General features: G+C 37.4%; 1 protein-coding gene across 5 annotated transcripts in view; it reads right to left on the bottom strand.

Annotated features, from left to right (window-relative positions):
• Positions 1-11,579: 11,579 nt before the first annotated feature.
• LOC150103595 (CD109 antigen-like) overlaps positions 11,580-26,721 on the bottom strand; it is a 716,838-nt gene continuing 701,696 nt past the window's right edge. For all 5 annotated transcript variants that reach the window (XM_090397638.1, XM_090397642.1, XM_090397639.1 and 2 more), the window contains one exon: positions 11,580-13,393. In XM_090397638.1, the coding sequence (XP_090253764.1) occupies positions 13,206-13,393 (188 nt within the window). In that variant the 3' untranslated portion in view covers positions 11,580-13,205. The remainder of the gene's footprint in view (positions 13,394-26,721) is intronic.

Genomic DNA, 26,721 nt, shown 5'->3' with positions numbered 1-26,721 from the left:
CTGCAAGGCTTTTATTAAATATGGTCAAACTGATTTTGACAGTTCAATTCACCAATATCAACAATGGGTTTTGTGAGTTCTTATATTTGAAGTACATATCTTAAAATCTAGTTAAATCGTACTCATTTCCACCACCTTTTTTTTAAAATCTAGAATATTTAATATTCTAAATGTTTTATTCACTTGCAGTCTATCAGCCCATCTCTTTCTTCTAGAAATAAAACCTTTACAACCTGAATGAAATATCCTAATAAAGTAAACAGCTTTGTATATCATTTCATTTTTTATGTGGCATCTATTCATGAAAAGTTTATAAACCTAAAGTACATTAGTATTGTGGGTGGGTTAAGAATTTTTTTTTTTTACATCTATTAATTTCATATAGTTTATTTATTTATTTTTTTACATAATCTGGAAACCTTGCTCTTAAAATATCAAACATGGAACTTTTTCAAGTTCATTCAGATCTCCAATAAGCAGGCCATGAAATTCATCTCCCACCTAAAGACAATCACAAATATCTATGCCAGGCCAGGGGTGGGATTCAAACTCAGCCTATTGGTTGGAGAGCAGATATGCTAACTAGGCCAGATAAATCTGCATTCTTCCATAATTATTCCTTTGCATAGTGATGACAGTGAAAGAACTCACTGAAATCTTCCTTGGATTGCAGTTCTAGTATTCCCTCATATTCCATTTTCCCTTACTCAATAGTCATCTTCTCTTCCTAGCTATCCATATACAGCTGCCCTCAACCTTCCTGTTAAGGGGCAGCTCGTGCATAGGCACTGCGGAACTGCAGCACCCCCCCCCCCCCAATTTTTCTCGATATATAAATATATTTAGTAATTTATTTATATTTGCTTGTAGTATTTAATTTTATCATCAACAATCCTATACGATTCTCTTATTTTGTATAAAAAATAAAAATCCATCTTGTAGCACTAAGGAGGGCAAAGGACGCTAGCAGCACTGTGTTTACTGCAGCGTCATATTGCTACGTGCACAAGCATATGCACATCATAGTGAGATGTGAGCTATTAGCTTAATGCGGCACTGTCCGTCTCGCAGTTCCACTGTTGTTTATATGCAGTTTGCACCAGTAGTAGAGTGTTCGTAGTGCTCATCGCGTTTACTCTGTCTCTTTAAATGTTTGGACATTATAATTAAAGGATTTAATTGTAATGTCCAAAAATTGTAAATCCATTCCTTTAATTACAATTAAAGGAATGGATTTTATTTTTAAGTAATTTTGAATAATACTAAACTGTATAATTTTATCGATAATAAACAATATTTTTTCATGAAACAAAACAAGAAGAATATATTTTATTTTTAAGTAATTTTGAATTATACTAACCTGTATAATTTTATCGATAAGAAACAATATTTTTTCATGTTTAATTTGTTTTGTTTTTTTACCATAATTTTGATATTTTATCCAAACATGTATACATTGTACATTACAGTGTGTATGTATATTTCAAAAATTGCAGCACCCCCATGATTTCAAGCCATGAGGTGCCACTATTCCTGTTTATAATCTCTATCACTTTGGAAAGACCCAGATTCAAATTCTGTCTGGATTTGACAACCTGAAGGTGAAAAGCCGTGATAATGTGCCAGGTTTTTCTACCAGAAACTTGTTCTTTCATTCCATTCTATGTTACCATAAGTGAAATCACTCATAATGATCACTGTTTTCTTATTAGCCAGACCAATTTGCGTAAACATTTCCTTCTCACTGCCTTCCACATTACTACGTCTTCCACATAGCAACACCCTTCTAAATGTTTTATCCTGTCTACCTAAACTTCGCACCTTACTGCTTCAAAACTACTGTCAGTATTTGCTCCTTGCATGGGCACAACTTCTCTGCCATCATCAGTGAGGATGACAGAATATCATCCTCATTTAACTTCTCTCACTTATACCAACAATTTTTGGGTGAATGAACTCTGAATGCCACAATATCATTCCAATTGTTTTGTATACTTTTAGAATTTGTAAGCATCCACACTAGCTCCTTTCTGTTTATATAACAAGTTCCACTAGCCCCACCTGCTCTTCCCTGTCCATTCCTGTCTATCATCATTAATATTACACCCTTCCCCAGACCTAAATATCAATCCCACATCCTTGCCTGTCTTAATCCTTTCTTGTACACTCACACATCTACTCCTGAAACCATCATCTACACTTTTTGCACAATGTCCCCTTGTCCACTCTGACCTCCCTCATTTCCTTCTCCACTCTGTGTTTCTTCTCTCTTATTCTCTTCACTCACACCACTCACTTCTCCATTCACAAAACTGCCTACCTTATTCACCTGATCTTCCACAACAGCACTTGCTTCCTCAGGTCTAACATTCATTTCAGTCATTTTCTCTCACAGAAACAGTTTCTCCAACTGACTCACAGCAAACCCATTCAAATGTAGCCTGTCTTTTTTTATCCAACTCTCTCTCTCTTTGCCCTCACCCTCAAGCTCATCCCACGCATTCACAAAATGAACTACTTTCTCCTCACATAACTGTTAGCATACCATAATCTTTGCTTTCCTTCTCAATTCATCATTATCATACCGTGGCAACACACTGACTACCTTATCTGCCACACTTATCTTTTATTTTCCTTAACAGCCTTCTGACATCCATCCTTGCATTCTTCTTGTTACCAGTCAAATTATTTGTGCCAACTACCACTACCAATTCTTTTGTTCATGTGCTCCTCTTATTCATTGCTTCAATCATCCTCCAAGAAAACAAACTTTGTGCATCTTTTCACTTACCACACCTCTAATCATCAAATCTCTATACAATCCTACTCTGAAATAATTTGATATTTCTTACAAATCGTTTGTCCCATTTTTCTTCACATTTCCATGCAAATTCTTCTCAGTTCGTTCCTCATATTTCTCTGCCTCATCATTACTAACTCTGCTTTCATGTCTTCAGTTATTTTCTTGCTGTCATTTATGCCAATCTCATTTTCACTTGCATGTCTGCTGTCTTACCATTCACCACTGCTAACTTGCCACCAGCTATGTCTGCTCTCTTATTCTTCACCACCACCACTTCACTGCCGTATGCTGTCTTACCACTCAACATTGCTAAATCACTGCAATTTTTATTCACTGTCTTATCGTTATCATTCATACCATTACATTGACAATACTTTTATTATTATTATTATTATTTGACACCTCCAGGGAGTCATCGAGGGAGGGCACCTACTCTACAACTCTGTCTCCACCACACAGTCCACCAACTGACTGCACTACACCAATGCCATCTACCGTGGACCACAACCACCACTAGCATTTCCACAGACAAACAGGAACATCCATGCCCAAGGTGGGATTCGAACCCGCAGCCTTGTGGCTGGAGAGCAGATACACTAACCACTCGGCCAGCCTGGCTGGCATTTTGCTATGCCCTGCTGTGCATCAGTAGACTGCTGGAAAGCCATATAATAAATCATCATCATCATCATCATCATGCATATAAAAGATTTAGGACTAGTGTGGCCTGTTCCGGCCTTAGAAGTCATCGTTGAATCGTTTAAGAGGACATCTTGGGTTTCTTTTTCCTAATGGCTTGTACTTTAAGGCTTGTTTTGGTAATCTTTCTATTTTCATTCTTTGAATGTGTTCCGTCCGTTTATGTTTATATTTTTTAATTTTTTCTATTACTGATTCTTGGTTTAATTCTTTCATAATTTCTTCATTTCTTTTGTAATCAAATAGAGCAGTGATTTTCAACCTTTTTCATAACATGGCACACTTAGACTGATTACTAAAATTCTGCGGCACACTAAAAATATATTCTTTTAATTTTTTTGATGATCTGACAAAAATTAGGCATAATTTTGACTGATTTACATACACAAGAAGATGGAAGACCAGACACTAATAAATAAATGCACAAATTATAACATTATTTCTTTCAATTAATTTGTTTTCATAAATCTCGCGGTACACCTGAACACCTCTCGTGGCACACCGGTTGAAAATCGCTGAAATAGAATATACTTTGCAGTTTTTCTCATAAACTTCATTTCTGCTGTTATTAATCTTTGTTTGTCTTTTTGTTTTATTGTCCAGATTTCACTTCCATACAATAAAACTGCTAGGGCTAATGTATTGTATACTTTTAGTCTGATTTGTTTTTGAACTAGTTTGGTTTAAATATAGAGTTAATTACATCTGTTATTTTTAAATATTTTTCAATTTGCCATATAATAAATAACAACAATAATTGTTGGTTGTTATTTATTAAGTATAAAATTTGAAATCCTCAGAAGGATTTAAACAGGCTCTTTTGATTTATTGTCCAGATTTCACTTCCATACAATAAGACTGCTAGGGCTAATGTATTGTATACTTTTAGTCTGGTTTGTTTTTGAACTAGTTTGGTTTAAATATAGAGTTAATTACATCTGTTATTATTAAATATTTTGCAATTTGCCATATAATAAATAACAACAATAATTGTTGGTTGTTATTTATTAAGTATAAAATTTGAAATCCTCAGAAGGATTTAAACAGGCTGTAAAGGTAAAACAAATGAATATATCAGTTGAAAGTTGCTAATGATAGCTAATGATACCCTTCTGATGGAACTATAGTAGAGTGACTGCGGATCATAGGGTAATGGTGGATAGAAATGGAAGTTCAGGAAATTGAATAGGAGAAAGAATGGCTGTCTGATAGATAACAAGTTGTGTATGTAGAAGCAATATCAAAAACAGAAAAGTTAGTAGTGCTACTCCAGTGCATGCAAAGTTCCCCACTTTGTATGTATAAGAAAAACAAATTTGAATAAGAATAACAGTAAATGTTATTAAATGGAAATATTAATAAAAAAAAGTCATACAGTAGTCCTCCCCCTTTTCCACGAGGGATACGTTCCAAGACCCACAGTGAGTATCTGATACTGGGGATAGTATCGAACCATATGTATATATCAGGGTCATCATTTTTCTTCAGGCATAAAGTAAACAGTTTTGTTAAGAGTTTGTAGATCATTTCCCCATTTAGAATTTTAGAATTTCAGCTATAACTCCATCCTCACCTGCAGCTTTTCCATTTTGCAAGCTGTGGATGCTCCATATAACTTCTGGTAGAATCTGTGGTAATTCATCTATTTTGTAGTTGTCTTCTTCTTTATTTATTTCATCATCATGATATAATACTGAGTAAAATTCTTCCAATTCTTTTTTGCTATAGCATATCTATCTCTGTTTATGGTCCCATCTTGTAGTTTGACTGCAAACATCAGTTTATTGCTGTTCATCAATTGCTGTTTGGCTTTTTTAAGACTACAGTTGTTTTCAATTCTTTGTCGTATGAATTTACAATTGAATTTCCTTAATTCTTATGTGATATGTTTTCTGATCATTTTGCACAATTCAGTACAAAATTCAATTCAGTTTATACACCAATGCCACAGCAGCAATTCATTTCAACGGAAACATCTCTACTGTGGAAATACAGATAGGTATAAGACAGGGTGACACAATATTTCCAAAATTATTCACAGTGTGCATAGAACAAACTTCTTGATTGGGAAAAGAAAGGTATGAAGATAAATGGAATATATTTAGGTCATTTATGCTTTGCAGATGACATAGTTGTCTTTACTTCAACTGCACATGAATTACACACTCGTATCTAAGAACTCCAAATTGCTAGCAAAACAGCTGAACTAAAGATAAACCTAAAGAAGACCCAGGTTATGTTCAATAGCTATGTCCAACCAGAAATAATAAAAATCAATAATGATGAAATTAAACAAGTAGATCATTACTTGTTTAAATATACTTAGGACAACAGATATCAATGGAACAAAATATCATGGATGAAAAGAGATGAATGATGCTTGGGTGGAAAGCATTTAGAAAATTACATTCAGTATTCAAAAGCCAACTACCATTATGCTTGAAAAGAAGTTTTTAACCAATGTATTCTTCCTATATTGACATACTGTGAAACATGGACACTAAATGCAAAGGAAATTCAAAAATTAAGAACCACGCAATTTAGTCTGGAAAGAAGTATGCTTGGTATCACAAGACTGGATCACAAAAGGAATATGTGGATAAGAAATCAAACCAAAGTCTCTGACATCATCGGAACAGTGAAACATCTGAAGTGGCAATGGACTGGGCATATTGATCAAAGACAAGATCAAAGATGGACAAATGAAGTACTGGATTGGATTCCACGAGAGGAAAAACGATCACGATGGATCGATGATATCATCAGATTTGCCAGAGTGACATGGGAAAGGAGAGTCATGGATAGACAGAATATGAATGTAGCAGAACAAGATTCCAACGTGCAAAATGATGAAAATATAGAAATAGCTGAAAGGAATCTATCAGAGAAGGAACAAGAACTCACCACAAAAATTACCAAGCTAATGAACAACAACATGGAGCAAGGCAGGCTTCCAGTACTGAAGCAAGTACCTAAAGAAAAACTGAAAGAACTTCCAAGAAGCCAATAAAGCTGCAATGGCTATTTCTACCAGAACTATTGGACAAACAAATCAACTTATATACTCAATAGTCTATGTAGTAACATTTGAATTAGGCCATAAGATTAGTGAGCCCAAAAGTAGTAAGGCTCAGAAACCAAAGTGGAAGCATCGACTGGATAATAAATTTTTAAACTTAGAGCAGACATGAGTAATTTGAAATACCTTAAGGAAAAGAAGCTGAAAAACATGAAAATCCTAAATAACCTCATAAAGGGTATAATATTGGAACACGACCTATTGATGAAGTATTATTATTATTTATTATTAGTATTCAGGCCTCCATGGAGTCAAAAGACTCATCGTGGGAGGTCCTTTCTAAGAAACACAAGTCTATCAAGACTCATTGAGGGAGGTCCCTCCTAGGAAACACAAAGTCTATCATACTACTCCTAAAATGCATTGACCGTTCTCGCTCTCACCACTGTATCAGGCAATGCATTCCATGGTTCAACCACTCTCCATGCAAAGAAACTACTCCTCACCCTCTTTCTCACAGTTTCCTTTCATAACTGTGAGAAAGAACTCCCCAGTGTCAACCATGTAACCATGTCTCAAAGTTTAAAAGTCTCAATCATATCACCTCTTCTTCTATCCACCAAACTCTTCAGTCCACACTCCCTCAATCAATCCTCATAACTAACATTGTACAGTCCTGACACCATCTCTGTTATCTGCCTTTGTACCCTTTCCACAGTTAATTTATCCCCTTGAAGGGAATAATGATAAGGAAAAATGAAAGGGAAAATGACAGAGTCTTATACAACGCAATGATAACCCTTTCATCTCTTCAGGTCAGTGTCCTTCTCATTATTGCAGCAATCCTCTGTGTTACCTTCACGACCTTTGCAATATGTCTCCTAAATTTCAGGTTTCTATCAATCATCAATAACCCTAGATCTCTTGTCTCCCCTAATTCCTCCAGTTTAACTTCTCCCATAGCATATGCAGCATCACATCGATGTGTCCCAAACCTCAAGACCTTACATTTTGCTGCATTAAACTGAAACCCCCATTCAATTGCCCATATATATAGCTTATTCAAATCCTTTTGCAGGGCTACCACATCTGCACTATTACTAATAACCCTTCCCAGCTTTGCATCATCCGCAAACAACTGAATATCTCCTTGCAACCCACGAACAATGTCATCGATATAAAGGTTAAACAATATATGTCCTAGTAGTGAGTCCTGTGGAACCCCACTTGTAACCCTCTGCCTCTTTAATATTGCTTCATCATACACAACTCTCTGATACTTATCGGACAGCCAATCCTGAATCCAGTTGACCAATCTGACATCCAGACCCATGTGCTGCAACTTGAATATCAGCTTATGATGAGGCACCCTGTCAACTGCCTTTGCTAAGTCTAGGAAAATGATAGTATATGCCTTTCCCTCATCTAATGCTCTTGTAACTTTATTATAAAAGGCTAACATATTGCTAAAACAAGAGTGTCCCTTCACAAATCCGTGTTGACTCTCACAGATAACATTATCCCCATCTTCCCAATGCTGTATACGGTCCCTCACTACTTTCTCCAAGATCTTACTAACTACTGATGACACACAAACTGGCCTATAATTAGACGCTTCTAGTCTGCTACCGCCCTTATGCAATGGCGCTATCTTACCTTCCTTCCATTCCATGGGCACCTTTTCCACTGCCAGACTTTCATTGAAAAACCAGGTCAAAGGCACTGTCAGTTCCCTAGCACATTCTCTCAAAACTCATGGTGAAATACCATCCAGTCCCACAGCTTTACTGACATCCTGAGTACTCAGTATTTGGAACACACTCTCCTCCTGCACCTCTAAAATTAGAATGTGCCCTATCCCTCTAGTATTCAAATTGACTCCTCCAGGATGAAATACTCCAATAAAATATTCATTGAACAATTCCACTATGTCCTCTGCATTAGTCACTCTATTCCCATTTTTATCCCATAATGTCATTCTTCCACAGTCATTTCTCCTCATGCTGGCCACATGGCTAAAAAATTCCCTAGGATTTTTCTTGGATCTAAGGGCCAATCTTTTCTCATATTCCAGTTTCACCAATTTCACTTTCCTTACCATACTAGTCACTCTCCTGGTCTGTGTCTTATATTTTTCATGCATCTTCTCTTCAACTTCCGTAGCCTCTTTTTCGCATGCAGTTCCTGTTTAATATTGTTTGTCATCCACTTTACTCGAAATTGTGTCCTCTTCTTCCCTTGTAGAATACAGCTTACCATTGCTGCTAAAAAATATTCCTTCACAATTTCCCAAGCACTAATGATATCCCAGCCTTTCAATTTCTCCCTCCACGAAACTTCTCCAAGTTGACGTCTATGACTATTATAACCACCTGCTATATAATTCCACATACATTCCTGTCTCTTTGATACTCCTGCATCAGAGGAACTGAAGCAAAAAATAGTTGCAGTTGAAGCTAAAAGAAGTAGATACGGTGCACATTTGTGCAAATCAGCACCAATTTTACAAGAAAATCGATAGCTGCTGGAATGATAACTTTAAAGAAAATAAAAATATCTATTCTACAGATAAAGAAAATACACTTAAATTTTGGCAAAACCTATGAGACAATGCTAAAAGGCACAATAATAAAGCAAAGTGGATTGAACAAATTACGAACAAATCTCAAAAACGAAAAATGGCCAACTGAAATGGTTCAAAAGCAAGCTAAAAGGATAAAAAATTGGTCAACATCCGGGAAGGATGAATTACATGGCTACTGGTTGAAATATCTGACAGGCTTACATGAAAGACTTGCTAACCAATTTAACAATGTTTAAGAAGGACAAAGCAGAGAAGAGTGGCTCACAGCAGGCAACATGTTTTTGGTCATAAAGGATAAGGAAAAAGGTCCAAAGCCAGAAAACTTCTGACCAATAACCTGCCTGCCAACAACTTTTAAGCTACTCACAGGCATACTAGCTGACAAAATATACATATTATCTTAAAGGAAACTCTTTTTTCCAATTGAACATAAAGGTAGCAGCAAAAATTCGAGAGGCACAAAAGACCAATTGCTGATTGACAAAATGATTTTGAAAAATTGAAAACATAGAAAAAACCAGCCTTCATATGGCTTGGATAGATTATAAAAAAGCATTTCATTTAGTGCCTCATAGTTGGATTTTAAAATGCACAGAACTATTTGGATTAGTGACAATGTACAAAAATTCTTGCAAACCAGCATGAAAAATTGGAATACAATGTTGGTTATGAATAAAGAAGAAATTGGGGAGGTAAACATAAAAAGGGGTATTTTTCAAGGTGACTCATTATCTCTTTTATTGTTTATCTTGACACTGATCCCCTAACTAGAATTTTAAATAAAACTGCTCATGGTTACCAAACCGTGCAAAAAAGTACAAAGATATCTCACCTTTTATGCATGGACGATCTGAAGTTGTATGCAAAATCAGAGAATGAACTCGGATCATTGCTTAATACTCTGCACATATTCAGTCAAGATATATTGATGGATTTTGGCTTAGACAAATGCACAATTGTTGGAATAAAAACAGGAAAGTTTGAAGACCTGAACAAAATCGAGCTGCCTCAGTGCTGTGTTTCTAATCTGAAAATTACAGATTTTTTGTAACCTTTCATGATATATTCATTAATGATATAGGAAAGGATCTGAGAGGAACAGTTCATTTGTTTGCGGATGATGCAAAGTTGAGTAGGGCAATAGTGAATGCAGATGATGTCAAAATTTTGCAAGATGATTTGGATAGATTGAAGGTCTGGGCTAAGGAGAATGGATGTCAATTTAATGTGGCAAAATGTAAGGTTATACATTTTGGGGTGAAAAGATTAGCAGCAGTTTACTACATTGGTGAAATTGTACTTCAGGAAATTGATGAGGCACGAGATTTAGGAGTGTTGGTGGATAAGGAGTTGAAGTTTAGGGGGCACATTGCAAAAGTGGCCAAATCAGCTCATCAAATCACTTGGTTGCTGAAGAATACGTTGACAAGCAGGTTATTGTTCCTCTGTATTGAGCCTTAATAAGTTTCACCTAGGTTTCTTCTTGATGGGGAGGAGGTGGAGAGGATCCAGAGGCGAGTGACCAAGATGATAGCAGGTCTGTGGAATGAACCTTATGAGAACAGGTTGAGGATTTGTGGGTTGCAAAAATTGGTTGATAAGCAGAGGAGGGGAGATATGATTGAGATATTCAAATTACTGAAGGGTTTCTATAAAATTAATTCAGAAGATATTTTTGAGAACAGGGCTGGTTGTGGGAGGACTAGGGGACATCCATGGAAACTGGGCAAAAGTGTGGTTAGTAAAGGTGTTAGAGCTGGGTTCTTTACTTTTAGAGTGGTGAATGAGTGGAATGCGCTCCCAGAGTCTGTGGTGGATGCTGTGACAGTGAATGAGTTTAAGGCGAGGTATGATAGATACTGTATGAATGTCGAATAGTGGTGATGAAAATGATTTGGGGCCTCCCTCGATGAGTCTAATGACTCCTGGAGTTGCCCGTAATAATAATAATAATAATATAGATGTTACATAGATACCTTTCTATGACAGTCATATTTTTTCCAGCCCTTCCTCAACCATCACTTAAAAATGACTTATAACTATGACTCATCTATTATTCAGAACTGGTAGGGATTGTTTGTTTATATATATATATATATATATATTAAGGATACCAAGTAATTTTATAAACTTGGTTTTTTACTCCTTCTCCCAAGTAAGCAAAACATTTAAGTTTGAGCCTGAACGTAGTTCAAGTCTAAAGGTAGTGCAACACCAGGGCAACTCGTTGTAAAACGTGGGTAAAGCTCTGATCACTATTCTTAGTATTTCCCATAATGTAAAACACATCTCACTAAGAGATGTATACTGTTATACATTATGGGTGTGGGGGAGTATTGGTATCCTTAATATATATTATCCCCAAGGGAAAAAACTTTTCATATATATATAATTTAATGTGCTGCTAGCTAAAAATTGTTTTATTATTCAAACCACAAAAGTAGTCTTTAAATAAGAGCATACTCCAGATAAAATAAAAAGTGGATAATAAGTAATTTTTATTGTCTTTAAAGAAAACTTACACAGTCTAACTGATGGGAACATTATTTACACAATAATGATACAAAACATGATGAAAATTATGAAACAACAGAGGCATTAAAAAAGGAAGTGGCTTTCTCTCTCTCTCTATAAAGTACAAATATTCAAGATTTTGTCTGCTAAGAGCCTAATCAAATCAAATGGCTTCAATGACTTGATTATAAATATTATAACCTTGGATATAAGGGCAGTATAAGTGGTTAAGGAGCTTGAAATATTTATGCCGACGGTAGCATATTAGCTCTTCGCTGATGGAATGCTTATTCTTGTTAATCTTTCAGCTTACACAGACGAACTATTTAAACAGTATAACTTGTCACATTTGTAACACATGAATTTTATTATCCTTATTACCTTTCTGTGTGTTGCTTAGTTGTTATATGGGAGAGCACCAGGAACAAGGCAATTTCTTTCTGATAATTTATGAGACTGCGCAAGTGGAAATCCTTACAATGCTATTCAGCTCAAAATGATATTTCCATGTTTTCCACCTATATATATAATTTGAAGTCATAGCTATAGCAAGGAGTCATGGCATCATGGATAAAACCAAAAAATAGCATCATCTCCTTCTAGATTACAGCACCAAAACACTTTCACACATAACAGGGTATTTGGTATTTACTTCACTTTGGTGTCTCTCCTTGCTTTATTGTCTGGAATAGTTATCCTGCTTGCCTCTCCTCCTCCTCCTCCTCTGCCTTGATATGCTGTCATTTGGAAATACTTTTAAACATGGTTGCAATGTAAGATGTCATCTCATTTCTCTTTTTACAAACTATAAACTTTGATATATTTAAATTTCCTGAAGAAGCAATTTATTAGCATTCACATCTTTGATATTTATTATAGATGTTTAATTAGCCTAACAAGAAATCTAGAAAAATTAGGACTCTAACCTAAACACGAGACTGTATAAAGTGATATGTGAAAAAGTGGTCAAATATTGCCAAAATAAAAATGAAAAAACAGGACTGTACATTTGTATACACTTTCTCTAAAATTCTCTTATGTAATGTCATAAACTGTCGATGTTAATTCTCATATATCTTAAAACATCTCTTGTGTCTTGTGGGAAACATTTCAAAGTATATCTTCATTTAAATATTTAGTGACCTTTAACAATATTTTTGGATACTTAATGCGAAGTACCATTGGTAACAGAATGTTCTAGTCCATCGGAAAAAAAATATCACAATAAAAAACGTAAAATCCATCTCTGTATGGAAGAATGCAATCCAGAATTTGGAATTTTAAAATACATAAATAGGTTAAGAAGACTGATTATGATTAAACCAGAAATTTGTGACTTCATGTATATTTTATATTTGCTCTCCTTCACTATATATATTATTTATTTTTGTCCAAACAGGAGTCCCTTGATATATGATACAACTATGTGGCCAGAAGAATTGCTTTGATATCCTTAGTGCCTTCTTGTTGTGCAAGCCGAATGCTCTTTTCTGAGGATATTCTTCTCCATCCTCCATGCGGAGATAGTGCCATAAGGCACTATGCACTTGGCAGTAATTTTGGTCCTACAAATTCACAAATATACATCACTTCTCTCTTGATATAACACTGTATGTTGTCCATATCATCCACATGATTAATAATTTTTGGCTGCTACATACACTTGCTGCCCAGCTGAACACTGGACAGTATGGACACTGGTATGAGCCACAAACATGACAAACACCAAGCACATATAGAGCAAAGACTTCAAACATTGTTTCATTAAACCGCTCTGCAATAAAATAAAATAAAAATTAAATTTTCATATGCTCACAAAAAAAATTACAATTCCTTAATATATAATTCTCTTTAAATTTAAATTCTTAGTGCTAGAATATGAATTTCACTGGAGAAAAAAAAAACAGATTAATTAACAGAAGGGAGGTGGAGCTTATTCTAAATTGAATTTTGTTTTATAGTAAGGTGATAAAGATATCAGCTAATGCTCCAGGGACATATTTTTGTGACATAACAGACAAATTTTATTATTATTATACCCTCCATGGAGTCAGCAGACTCATCATTGAAGGTTTATTCAGCTGATGATATATTTATCATACTGAATCCTAAAATCCTTAACACTCCCTGCATTACCAACTTATTTTGGTAATGAATGCATTCCATTCACCCACAATTCTACACGTAAAAAATCTACTCCTCACATTCCTCTTCACCATACTCTTACATATCTTCCAGGGGTGGCCTGTGGTTATTCCTCTCTTGCTTTCCACTCTTTTTATAATCCCTCTAACGTATGTCTCTATCATATCACATCTTTTACTCCTATCCATCAAACTCAGCAGTCCACATTCCTTCAATCCAGAGTTTCTGGACTGTCTCCAATGTTTTGACATCATAATGAAAACCAGGTGATCAAATCTGAGCACAATAGCCCAAGTGTGGACTGACAAGTGCTTTATACAGTGACACTAGCATACAGGGATAAGGAGGTTGCAAAGTTGTTGCAAAGACTCACTATGATGTGCAGTCTTTGCAACACTTGCAGTATGCCTTCCCAGATCGCGAATCTCATCCACTTCCTGCAGTACAGTGCCATCAGTATAAGTACAGAGCCTTATATTTCTGCACTCCAAAATGCAACACCTTGCACTTATGAATATTAAAACTAACCCTATGCTTTTTTTCAAGTCAAAAGTCTACTCAAATCTTTCTGAAGGGAATTAACATCAACAAAGCTATATACACTACGTTGACAAAAGTATTTGGACACCTTACATGCCATGAAAATTTTGGATCCTATGACATGCAAATAATCAGGAAGTGTCTGTGTAAGTCTGGCAATAAATGGTGGAATATTTTGCATGTTTTGCACTATACTCAATGTCAAGAAGCCACGTTCAGCTGAACTAACAGACTTCTAACATGGGATGGTAGGTGGGCATCACATCAGTGGTCTTTCTGTCCATGATGTTACTACCCATCTCAGTATACTTAATTCCACCATTGCTAGTGATGGAAAGTTGATGGTGCTACCACAAAAGAAAATGCCCTGGTCGGCCACAACACTCACTGACCAAGATCGATGAACTCTGTCTCAGAATGTTCAAATGTTCTGCATGTCATCAGCGGCAGACCTTGCAGTCAACCTGGAAAATACTGCAGGGATATCTGTCAGCACTAGAACTGTCTGCAGAGAGATGCAAGCTTTAGATTACCATGGCAACTACTCTAACAGATAAGTTTAGGTGTTGACGGTTATTGATGATTTTTTTTTAACAGTATTAACAACACCAAACAATTTTTATCAAAAGATGTTTCATTAACTGCTTATATTTCGCTGAATTTCAAATCAGCATCATCAGTGCACAACACAGCTTGTATATGCCACAGTGAGTAAGTGAAATGATACAATTGTAATGGACAAAAGATCTAAAGTCCTATTTTGCACCATCTAATGTTGTTAAAAAAAATAATTACCTTTATCCATTTCTGCTGTCACTTTATTATAAAATGTGAATAAGTTACTAAGACAGGACCTATCCTTTTTTTGCACTCCTATCAAAATTACAGCTATGTGGGAGTTGCTCTTAAGATAATATTCTTCCAAATTTTTGGCAAATCAATGCAACCATATTTGGGAGACTGTTATCTTAAGAGCAACTCCCAGATAGCTGTAATTTTATTTTTTTAACAACATTAGAAGGTACCGAATTAGGACTTTAGATCTTTTGTCCATTACAATTGTATTGTTTCACTTACTCATTGTGGCATATACAAGCTGTGTTGTGCTCTGATGATGCTGATTTGAAATTCAGCAAAATATAAGCAGTCAATAAAACATCGTTTGATAAAATTGTTTGGTGTTGTTAATACTGTTTAAAATAAGTCATGGCAGCTACTGCAAACAAGCCACACATGATTCCCCCCCCCCCCAACTGCAAACAATGTTTGGCATTGGGGGGACAGTCACGTGTGTTTTACAATCATCTCTTCCAATCAACTGTGGTCCAGGAATAGTGTTTTTCACACCATTCGTGGACCATAGATGATTTGAAAAGGGTCCTGTCGTGTTTCACTCTGGTGGTCATTTTTGGATACGGAGATTACCTGGGTGACTGCATCATTCCAACTGTCAAGTAATTGCGTGGGAGTAATGGTATGGGAGATTACAGTAAAACCATAGCTATCCCATACATTAAAGGGTTATCAGAAAAAATTAATAGAATCCTACACCATTATAATCTTAATACCACTTTTAAACCATCTGTAAAATTAAAAAAAAAACATATTCAACTCCTCTAAGAATCCTCTCTCCACTGGCACATCCTGGAGTTTATTGCATCTATTGCACCAGCAACTTACCTTATATTGGGGAAACTGGACATACAATCCCTATCTGTAAAAAATAACACAAACAACACATTAAATTTAACAATTTTGGTGAAGCAGGCCTCTCATATCACACTCTTAACACCCTACACCAAATAGATTGGAAAAGTACTTGCTCATTACATCATACAAAAACCTGGTATGAACAGAAGGTTAAAGAAGCCTGTGAAATTTTGATTAACCACCCCAATCTTAACAATAATGGTGGCATAAAAATCCTAAGAATATTATTATTATTATTATTATTAAACAAGACCTCATGGAGTCAAAGACTAATCTAGGAGGTCCTTTTATCTCACACACATCTCATCATACCGCATCTTAAACACATTCAAACTCCTTGCAGACACCACACTCTCAGGCAAGGCATTCCAATCATTCACAACTCTGCACGAAAAAAACCTGCCTCTCACTCCCCTACTCACACCCTCTTTATACAGTTTCCAGGGATGACCTCTGGTTCTCCCCTGATCTCCCACTATTCTCTGTAGAACTTCTCCACCATTGATCCTATAACAACCCCTTACCAACTTGTAGGTCTCTATCATATCTCCCCTCTTCCTTCTCTCCACTAGACTCTGCAAATTACATCTTTTCAATCTTTCCTCATACTCGACATTCCAGAGGTCAGAAACTACCTTAGTCAGTCGCCTTTGGACCCTTTCCAACATCTCTTCATCCTTCTGAAAACCAGGTGACCAAATCGGGGCACAATAGTCCATGTGTGGCCTAATCAAAGCCTTATACAATGGAACAAGAATCTCCCTACTTCTACACGTCAGTGTCCTACGCATCATTCCCAGAAGTCTTTGTGTTGTCTTCACAATTTTGGCTATGTGTCCCCTAAATTTTAGATCCTTATCCACTATCACCCCCAGATCTCTTATTTCCTCTACTTCCAATATATTCTCACCAAGCATAAATTCTGCATCCCATCTTTGTTTTCCAAATTTTAAAACCTTACATTTTGCAACATTGAACTCACATCCCCATTTCCATGCCCAATCAATCAATCTATTCAAGTCTTCCTGTAAAGCCACAATATCTTCACTACACTTCATGCTTCATCCCAACTTTGCATCATCTGCAAACAACTGAATATCTCCATCCAAATCTTCGCCAATATCATTAATATACAAGTTAAACAGTAATGTCCCTAAAACAGATCGCTGAGGCACTCCACTAGTGACTTTCCTTTTCCTGGATATTGCACCCCCATACACAACTTGTTGATACCTATCAGATAGCCAGTCTCCAATCCAATGCACTAATCTAATATCCAACCGCATCTGCTCTAGTTTGAGTGTCAACTTATCATGAGGTACTCTATCAAAAGCTTTTGCGAAATCCAAGTATATTACTGTGTATCTTCTCCTCTGTCCAAGGAAGCAGTCACTTTATTGTAATAAGTAAGTAGATTACTAAAACACGACCTCCCTTTAGCAAATCCATGCTGTCCATCAAAGATTATGCCATTGTTGTCAACCCAACTCTGGATCCTAGTTCTCACAAACCTCTCCAACAACTTAACCACAACACCTGACACACAGATAGGCCTATAGTTTGATGCTTGAGTTCGATCACCTCCTTTATGAAGTGGCACAATCTTGCCCTCCTTCCACTACTTAGGAACTTGACCGAGTGAAAGACTCATATTAAAAAAATATGTCAAGGCAGATGTCAACTCCCTGGCACATTCTTTCAGAATACGTGGTGATATATTATCAAGTCTCACAGCCTTATTAACATCTAGTTTACTCAACTGACCATATACCTCTTGCTCACCTACAGTCAGTCTCTCCTAACCATCATCAACTGCACTCAATCCCTCCATGAGTCACATTCACAAGATTGAAAGATCTTTATGAACTGCTCATTAAGTATCTCCACCACACGTTCTGCAACAGCTGTCTTTATACCATTTCCTCCAATCAATGTCATCCTTCCATAATCATTCTTTCTTTTGCTGGCTACATATCGAAAGAACTCCCTAGGATTCTTCTTAGCTTCATTAGCTAACTGCTGTTCATACCTCTCTTTAGCTACTCTCACCAACCAAGTCACGCTCCTTGCTTGGTCCTTGTAGACCTCATGAAATTGGTTACTTCCACTTCTTTTATGCTGCCTCCACAATGCCCTTTTTCTCTGTATTGCATGCTTAATCTCTTTATTCATCCATCTCACACCTATCTTATTTAACCTTCTCACCCATGGTATACATTTAGACATTGCATCTACTAAATATTTTTTGAAAATTCCACAAGCTGCATTGATCTCTTTTCCAGCTAACTCCTAATTCCATGCTACACCTGGAAGCTGTCTCCTGAGCTCTTCATAATCACCCCCCTTGTAGTTCCAGATATACCCTTTTTTCACAGGGGTCCTTGCACTGCTGGCAACCACCCAAGTAATCACCTCATGGTCACTTTCACCAATTGGTGGATGATTTGATACCTCATTGATAATTACATCCTCCTATGAGATGAACAAATCCAAGACCCTTAATCCTCCTGTGCCCTCTGTTACATACTGTCTGAGGTAGTTATCCCTCAAAAACTCAAGAAACTCATTTTCTTTACTTCCAGTTGCTATCTCTTCATTCCAGTCTATATTGCCATAATTAAAATCACCCATAATGATCACCCTTTTCTTATTTGCTTGGCTTATTTGACTATACATTTCACTATCACCACCATCCACATTACCAGGTCTATAACAACATCCCACCAAGTATTTGATTCTATTCACCTCTATCTCACACCATACTGCCTCAAACCACTGGCCCCATTTCCCTCTTGAATCTCTACCTTGTATGGACATAACTCTTTCTCTATTATCAATAGCACTCCCCCTCCCTTTTTACCCCTTCTATCCTCACAAAACACATCATACCTTTCCATCTCTATTCCTGTCAGGATGTCAGACTCATGTAACCATGTCTCACTTATTCCGACAATCTCTGGGTGCACAGATGCAGTGCAACCATTAGTACAACCATTTCATCTGCCTTGTTTCTTATACTTCTAGCATTGGTATACAAACACAACAACTCATTTCTGGATCTACAGCTAGTTCCACTGATACCACTCACTCGATGTGATCTCTCCATGCTGGACTGGGGCCATTTCCCTTTCTGCTTCTTCATTTTAGAACCCTTTGCAATTCCATCTGTTTCCTTTTGATCCCTGATCATCCCATTACTTTCCTGCCTACACATGCTCTCACCTTCTCTTGGAGCATCCACCTTTCTCACACTGTTTATCCCTGCCCACCCTGAGCCTCCCAGTTTCCCTGCTCCTCTTGCACACCCATTCTCTCATTTTCTATACTCATACCACTCACTTCCCCATTCATTTCCACTCCTTCAATCTCTCCTGTCTTGCTCTCCTGCTCTTCTACATCACTCCCCTCTCGATCTGATTCATTCTCTCTATTCACTTCTCCACTTTCCAGCAGCAGTCTCTCCAAGCGACTCGAACCATAACCACTCAAATGCAGTCCATCGCTCCCATACAGCTCACTTCATCCCTCAAACTCATTCCACACATTAACAAACTGTACTCCTATCTCCTCACACATTTCAGCCAGAATATCATTCATAATCCTTGCTCTCCACCTCATTTCACCACAATCATACCTAGGCAACACACTGACTACCCTTCCTGTCACACTATTCTCTTTTATCTTTCCAAGCAGTCTCCTGACATTCATTTTGACATGCTCTTTGTTCTCTCTCAAATCATTTGTACCAATGAATACAATTAACTCTTTTGCTCGTTCCTGCCTCATATTCAATGCCTCAATCACTCTACTCATTTTACCGCCTGGAAAACATACCTTGTGCATTTTATCCTCTAGCACACCTTTAATAATGGAGTCGCCATACAACGCCACTCGCTCATCTTTTGTTAACTCTTTCATGCCATCATGATTTATTTTAATAGTTTTGACCTGAATTCTCTTAATTTCATTCTGCATCCATTCCATTTCTTGCTTCATCCAATCCAATTCACCTTCCGAACCTCGCGACACATTCACTCTATCATTAAATCTTTCTAACTTTCTAACTCTCGACCCCCTCTTCTCACTTTCCCTCTCATTCATCCTTCTTTGTTTCCGTACTTTCGGTCCAACATACGTCCAACTTTCACTATCATTCTTCTCACTCTCACATATCTTTCTTTGTTTCCGTACTTTCGGACTAACATGCATTCAACTTTCGCTATCATTCTTCTCACTTTTACTGTCATTCATCTTTCTTTGGTTCAGTACTTTCGTTCCAACATGCGTCCAACTTTCGCCATCAGTCATTCTTTTTTCGCTATCATTCATTCTTTCAATTTTTTTTACTTGCGATTTCTGCATCACGCCATTTGTACTTTCATTTGTTCTCTCAATTTCGTTTCTTTCAGCCTCACTTTCGTCCCTTTTAACATCCATTACGGTTGTCAAATCGCTCTTTTTCTTTTTTCCTGATTTTTTAACATTTTTTCGCCTGTCTATTCTCACCATCCTTCTCTTTCAAACGTGCACTCGCGACACAATCGGTACTAGCACTTTCTGTCATCAACTTCATATTCGCATTCATTAATTCCTCGTTCAGGTCACATTTTGCACACACCCTTCTTCCATCCGCACTAAACATCCACAAATCATTTATGTAATCGAAGGAATACATATAACAGACCTCACACTTAACGAACCGACTGAAATCCAAATTAAAATCATGGAATGACAATGCCGCCGCCATTTTTTTTTTTTTCTCTCTGCAGGTTACTAGGTCTAATATTAACGTTTTCGTATTTAGTTTAAGCAAGAAAAAAATCCCACACTAATAATATCAGTAGCGTACAACGTTTACAGCCGCTCTTACTTAAACAAATTACGCATATATACTTAATTATTCCTAGTAAAACTTATCTGAATCAGGAGCTCTTCAAAACACGTCCATAGCGCTTGACCCACTAGTGCCCTCTCCTTGTTTCTTTATATATATGTGTATACTCCAGATGGTGACCTTTATGTGAAGTTTGAAATGCCAAGTGTTAATTTTGGTTTATATTAAACTAATGTTTTACTCTAACATGGTAGTTGTTTTCCATAATTTTCATGATGGAATGGTATGGGAGTATTTCCGGTGAATGGGGCTTGGTTCATTAGTGGATGTGCCCAAAACCATGACATTTGCAATCACCATACTGCAATGCGTGTCCAAGACTAATTTCCACAAAACAGTGTTGAAGTGTTGGACTGGCTGGCTCAGAGTCCAGACCTCAACCCCATCTAACATCTTTGAGAAGAATTAGAATGCCGAATTCACACCAGATCCCCATCAGCAATGGGGTAGCTTTGTGTAAGGAATGGAAGAATATTCCTGTAGCTACATATCAAAAATTGGCTAAAAGCATGTCCCAAAGGGTAGTTGCTATCTTTCAGGCCAATGGTGGACCCAATTGGTACAGGAAATGAATAAAACACATTTTTTTTTACCACAAGTAGTTGTCCAAATACTTTTATCAACATAATTTTTTTTTACCACAAGTAGTTGTCCAAATACTTTTATCAACATAATGTATAATTATGTTAAAGATACCAACCAATTTTAAACCTGGTTTTACTCCATTTTTTCCAAGTAAGCAAACAGACAAAATGTCAAGTTTGTGCCTGCAATTTATGCAAGACTAGCTGATCCCACAGGTAGTGCAAGACCAAGGCAACTTGTGGTAAAGGTGGAGCAAGCTCTGATCACTAATCTTAATATTTACCCTTAATGCCAAAACACATCTCCAAGAAGGGGATGTATGATGTTTTGTATTAAAGGCAAGGGGCCACTACCCAGACCGGTTTCGACCTTTATTGAGGTCTCATCAGTGGGAGCCAGGCTAGAAATATTGAGGTCTCATCAGTGGGAGCCAGGCTAGAAATACCAAGATTTAGTAATGCAGAGCTTGTAAGTATTTTACCAAAACAAGTTACCATAAGGTGTTATAACCTTATTAAATAAAATCTCAGGAGGAGATATAGATGTAGAAAGTATTTTTAACTTGGGTATAGTTATGTTAAAGATACCAAGCAATTTTAAACCTGGTTTTACTCCATTTTTTCCAAGTAAGCAAACAGACAAAATGTCAAGTTTGTGCCTGCAATTTATGCAAGACTAGCTGATCCCACAGGTAGTGCAAGACCCAAGTTAAAAATATATACTATACCCAAGTTAAAAATACTTTCTACATCTATATCTCCTCCTGAGATTTTATTTAATAAGGTTATAACACCTTATGGTAACTTGTTTTGGTAAAATACTTACAAGCTCTGCATTACTAAATCGTGCGCTACGAACGTGTTTTGAAGAGCTCCTGATTCAGATAAGTTTTACTAGGAATAATTAAGTATATATGCGTAATTGTTTAAGTAAGAGCGGCTGTAAACATTGTACGCTACCGATATTATTAGTGTGGGTTTTTTTTTTTTTTCTTGCTTAAACTAAATACGAAAACGTTAATATTAGACCTAGTAACCTGCAGAGAAAAAAAAAAAAATGGCGGCGGCATTGTCATTCCATGATTTTAATTTGGATTTCAGTCGGTTCGTTAAGTGTGAGGTCTGTTATATGTATTCCTTCGACTACATAAATGATTTGTGGATGTTTAGTGCGGATGGAAGAAGGGTGTGTGCGAAATGTGACCTGAACGAGGAATTGATGAATGCGAATATGAAGTTGATGACAGAAAGTGCTAGTACCGATAGTGTCGCGAGTGCACGTTTGAAAGAGACGGATGGCGGGAAAGACAGGCGAAAAAATGTTAAAAAATCAGGAAAAAAGAAAAAGAGCGATTTGACAACCGTAACGGATGTTAAAAGGGACGAAAGTAAGGCGGAAAGAAACGAAATTGAGAATGAAAGTAGAAATGGCGTGGTGCAGAAATCGCAAGTAAAAAAAATCGAAAGAATGAATGATAGCGAAAAAAGAATAACTGATGGCGAAAGTTGGACGCATGTTGGAACGAAAGTACTGAACCAAAGAAAGATGAATGACAGTAAAAGTGAGAAGAATGATAGCGAAAGTTGGACGCATGTTAGTCCGAAAGTACGGAAACAAAGAAAGATATGTGAGAGTGAGAAGAATGATAGTGAAAGTTGGACGTATGTTGGACCGAAAGTACGGAAACAAAGAAGGATGAATGAGAGGGAAAGTGAGAAGAGGGGGTCGAGAGTTAGAAAGTTAGAAAGATTTAATGATAGAGTGAATGTGTCGCGAGGTTCAGAAGGTGAATTGGATTGGATGAAGCAAGGAATGAAATGGATGCGGAATGAAATTAAGAGAATTCAGGTCAAAACTATTAAAATAAATCATGATGGCATGAAAGAGATAACAAAAGATGAGCGAGTGGTGTTGTATGGCGACTCCATTATTAAAGGTGTGCTAGAGGATAAAATGCACAAGGTATGTTTTCCAGGCGGTAAAATGAGTAGAGTGATTGAGGCATTGAATATGAGGCGGGAACGAGCAAAAGAGTTAATTGTATTAATTGGTACAAATGATTTGAGAGAGAACAAAGAGCATGTCAAAATGAATGTCAGGAGACTGCTTGAAAAGATAAAGGAGAATAGTGTGACAGGAAGGGTGGTCAGTGTGTTGCCTAGGTATGATTGTGGTGAAATGAGGCGGAGAGCAAGGATTATGAATGATATTCTGGCTGAAATGTGTGAGGAGATGGGAGTAGAGTTTGTTTATGTGTGGAATGAGTTTGAGGGACGAAGTGAACTGTATGGGAGCGATGGACTGCATTTGAGTAGTTATGGTGTGAGTCGCTTGGAGAGACTGCTGCTGGAAGGTAGAGAAGTGAATAGAGAGAATGAATCAGATCGAGAGGGGAGTGATGTGGAAGAGCAGGAGTGTAAGACAGGAGAGATCGAAGGAGTGGAAATGAATGTGGAAGTGAGTGGTATGAGTATAGAAAATGAGAGAATGGGTGTGCAAGAGGAGCAGGGAAACGGCGAGGCTCAGGGTGGACAGGGATACACAGCGTGAGAAAGGTGGATGCTCCAAGAGGAGGTGAGAGAATGTGTAGGCAGGAAAGTAATGGGATGATCAGGGATCAAAAGGAAACAGATGGAATTGCAAAGGGTTCTAAAATGAAGAAGCAGAAAGGGAAATGGCCCCAGTCCAGCATGGAGAGATCACATCGAGTGAGTGGTATCAGTGGAACTAGCTGTAGATCCAGAAATGAGTTGTTGTGTTTGTATACCAATGCTAGAAGTATAAGAAACAAGGCGGATGAAATGGTTGCACTAATTGCGTCTGTGCACCCAGAGATTGTCGGAATAAGTGAGACATGGTTAGATGAGGATGACATCCTGACAGGAATAGAGATGGAAAGGTATGATGTGTTTCGTGAGGATAGAAGGGGTAAAAAGGGAGGGGGAGTGCTATTGATGATAGAGAAAGAGTTATGTCCATACAAGGTAGAGATGCAAGAGGGAAATGGGGCCAGTGGTTTTGAGGCAGTATGGTGTGAGATAGAGGTGAACAGAATCAAATACTTGGTGGGATGTTGTTATAGACCTGGTAATGTGGATGGTGGTGATAGTGAAATGTATAGTCAAATAAGCCAAGCAAATAAGAAAAGGGTGATCATTATGGGTGATTTTAATTATGGCAATATAGACTGGAATGAAGAGATAGCAACTGGAAGTAAAGAAAATGAGTTTCTTGAGTTTTTGAGGGATAACTACCTCAGACAGTATGTAACAGAGGGCACAAGAGGATTAAGGGTCTTGGATTTGGTCATCTCATCGGAGGATGTAATTATCAATGAGGTATCAAATCATCCACCAATTGGTGAAAGTGACCATGAGGTGATTACTTGGGTGGTTGCCAGCAGTGCAAGGACCCCTGTGAAAAAAGGGTATATCTGGAACTACAAGGGGGGTGATTATGAAGAGCTCAGGAGACAGCTTGCAGGTGTAGCATGGAATGAGGAGTTAGCAGGAAAAGAGATCAATGCAGCTTGGGGAATTTTCAAAAAATATTTAGTGGATGCAATGTCTAAATGTATACCACGGGTGAGAAGGTTAAATAAGTTAGGTGTGAGATGGATGAATAAAGAGATTAAGCATGCAATACAGAGAAAAAGGGCATTGTGGAGGCAGCATAAGAGAAGTGGAAGTAACCAATTTCATGAGTTCTACAAAGACCAGGCAAGGAGAGTGACTTGGTTGGTGAGAGTAGCTAAAGAGAGGTATGAACAGCAGTTAGCTAATGAAGCTAAAAAGAATCCTAGGGAGTTCTTTCGATATGTAGCCAGCAAAAGAAAGAATGATTATGGAAGGATGACATTGATTGGAGGAAATGGTATAAAGACAGCTGTTGCAGAATGTGTGGTGGAGATACTTAATGAGCAGTTCATAAAGATCTTTCAATCTTGTGAATGTGACTTCCTGGAGAGATTAAGAGCAGTTGATGATGGGGAGGAGAGACTGACTGTAAGTGAGGAAGAGGTGTTTGGGGAGTTGAGTAAACTAGATGTAAATAAGGCTGTGGGACTTGATAATATATCACCACGTATTCTGAAGGAATGTGCCAGAGAGTTGACACCTGCCTTGACATATTTTTTTAATACGAGTCTTGCACTTGGTCAAGTCGCTAAAGAGTGGAAGGAGGGCAAGATTGTGCCACTTCATAAAGGAGGTGATCGAACTCAAGCATCAAACTATAGGCCTATCTGTGTGTCAGGTGTTGTGGTTAAGTTGTTGGAGAAGCTTGTGAGAACTAGGATCCAGAGTTGGGTTGACAACAATGGTATAATCTTTGATGGACAGCATGGATTTGCTAAAGGGAGGTCGTGTTTTAGTAATCTACTTACTTATTACAATAAAGTGACTGCTTCCTTGGACAGAGGAGAAGGATACACAGTAATATATTTGGATTTTGCAAAAACTTTTGATACAGTTCCTCATGATAAGTTGACAGTCAAACTAGAGAAGATGGGGTTGGATATTAGATTAGTGCATTGGATTGGAGACTGGCTATCTGATAGGTATCAACAAGTTGTGTATGGGGGTGCAATATCCAGGAAAAGGAAAGTCACTAGTGGAGTGCCTCAGGGATCTGTTTTAGGGCCATTACTATTTAACTTGTATATTAATGATATTGGCGAAGATTTGGATGGAGATATTCAGTTGTTTGCAGATGATGCAAAGTTGGGACGAACCATAAAGAGTAGTGAAGATGCTGTGGCCTTGCAGGAAGACTTGAATAAATTGGGTGATCGGGCAAGCAAATGGGGATGTGAGTTCAATGTTGCAAAATGTAAGGTTTTAAAATTTGGAAAACAAAGATGGGATGCAGAATTTATGCTTGGTGAGAATATATTGTTGGAAGTAGAGGAAATAAGAGATCTGGGAGTGATAGTGGATAAGGATCTAAAATTTAGGGGACACATCGCCAAAATTGTGAAGACAACACAAAGACTTCTGGGAATGATGAGGAGGACACTGACGTGTAGAAGTAGGGAGATTCTTGTTCCATTGTATAAGGCTTTGATTAGGCCACACATGGACTATTGTGCCCAGATTTGGTCACCTGGTTTTCAGAAGGATGAAGAGATGTTGGAAAAGGTCCAAAGGCGACTGACTAAGGTAGTTTCTGACCTCTGGAATGTCGAGTATGAGGAAAGATTGAAAAGATGTAATTTGCAGAGTCTAGTG

This window comes from Typopeltis vanoorti, chromosome 9 (assembly GCF_054136105.1).
Source record: "Typopeltis vanoorti isolate ZY-2024b chromosome 9, IOZ_Tvanoo_1.0, whole genome shotgun sequence".
In the NCBI taxonomy this organism is placed as follows: domain Eukaryota; kingdom Metazoa; phylum Arthropoda; class Arachnida; order Uropygi; family Thelyphonidae; genus Typopeltis; species Typopeltis vanoorti.
The sequence above is the reverse complement of the archived record's forward strand: the minus strand, read 5'-3'. Positions and strand labels throughout refer to the sequence as shown.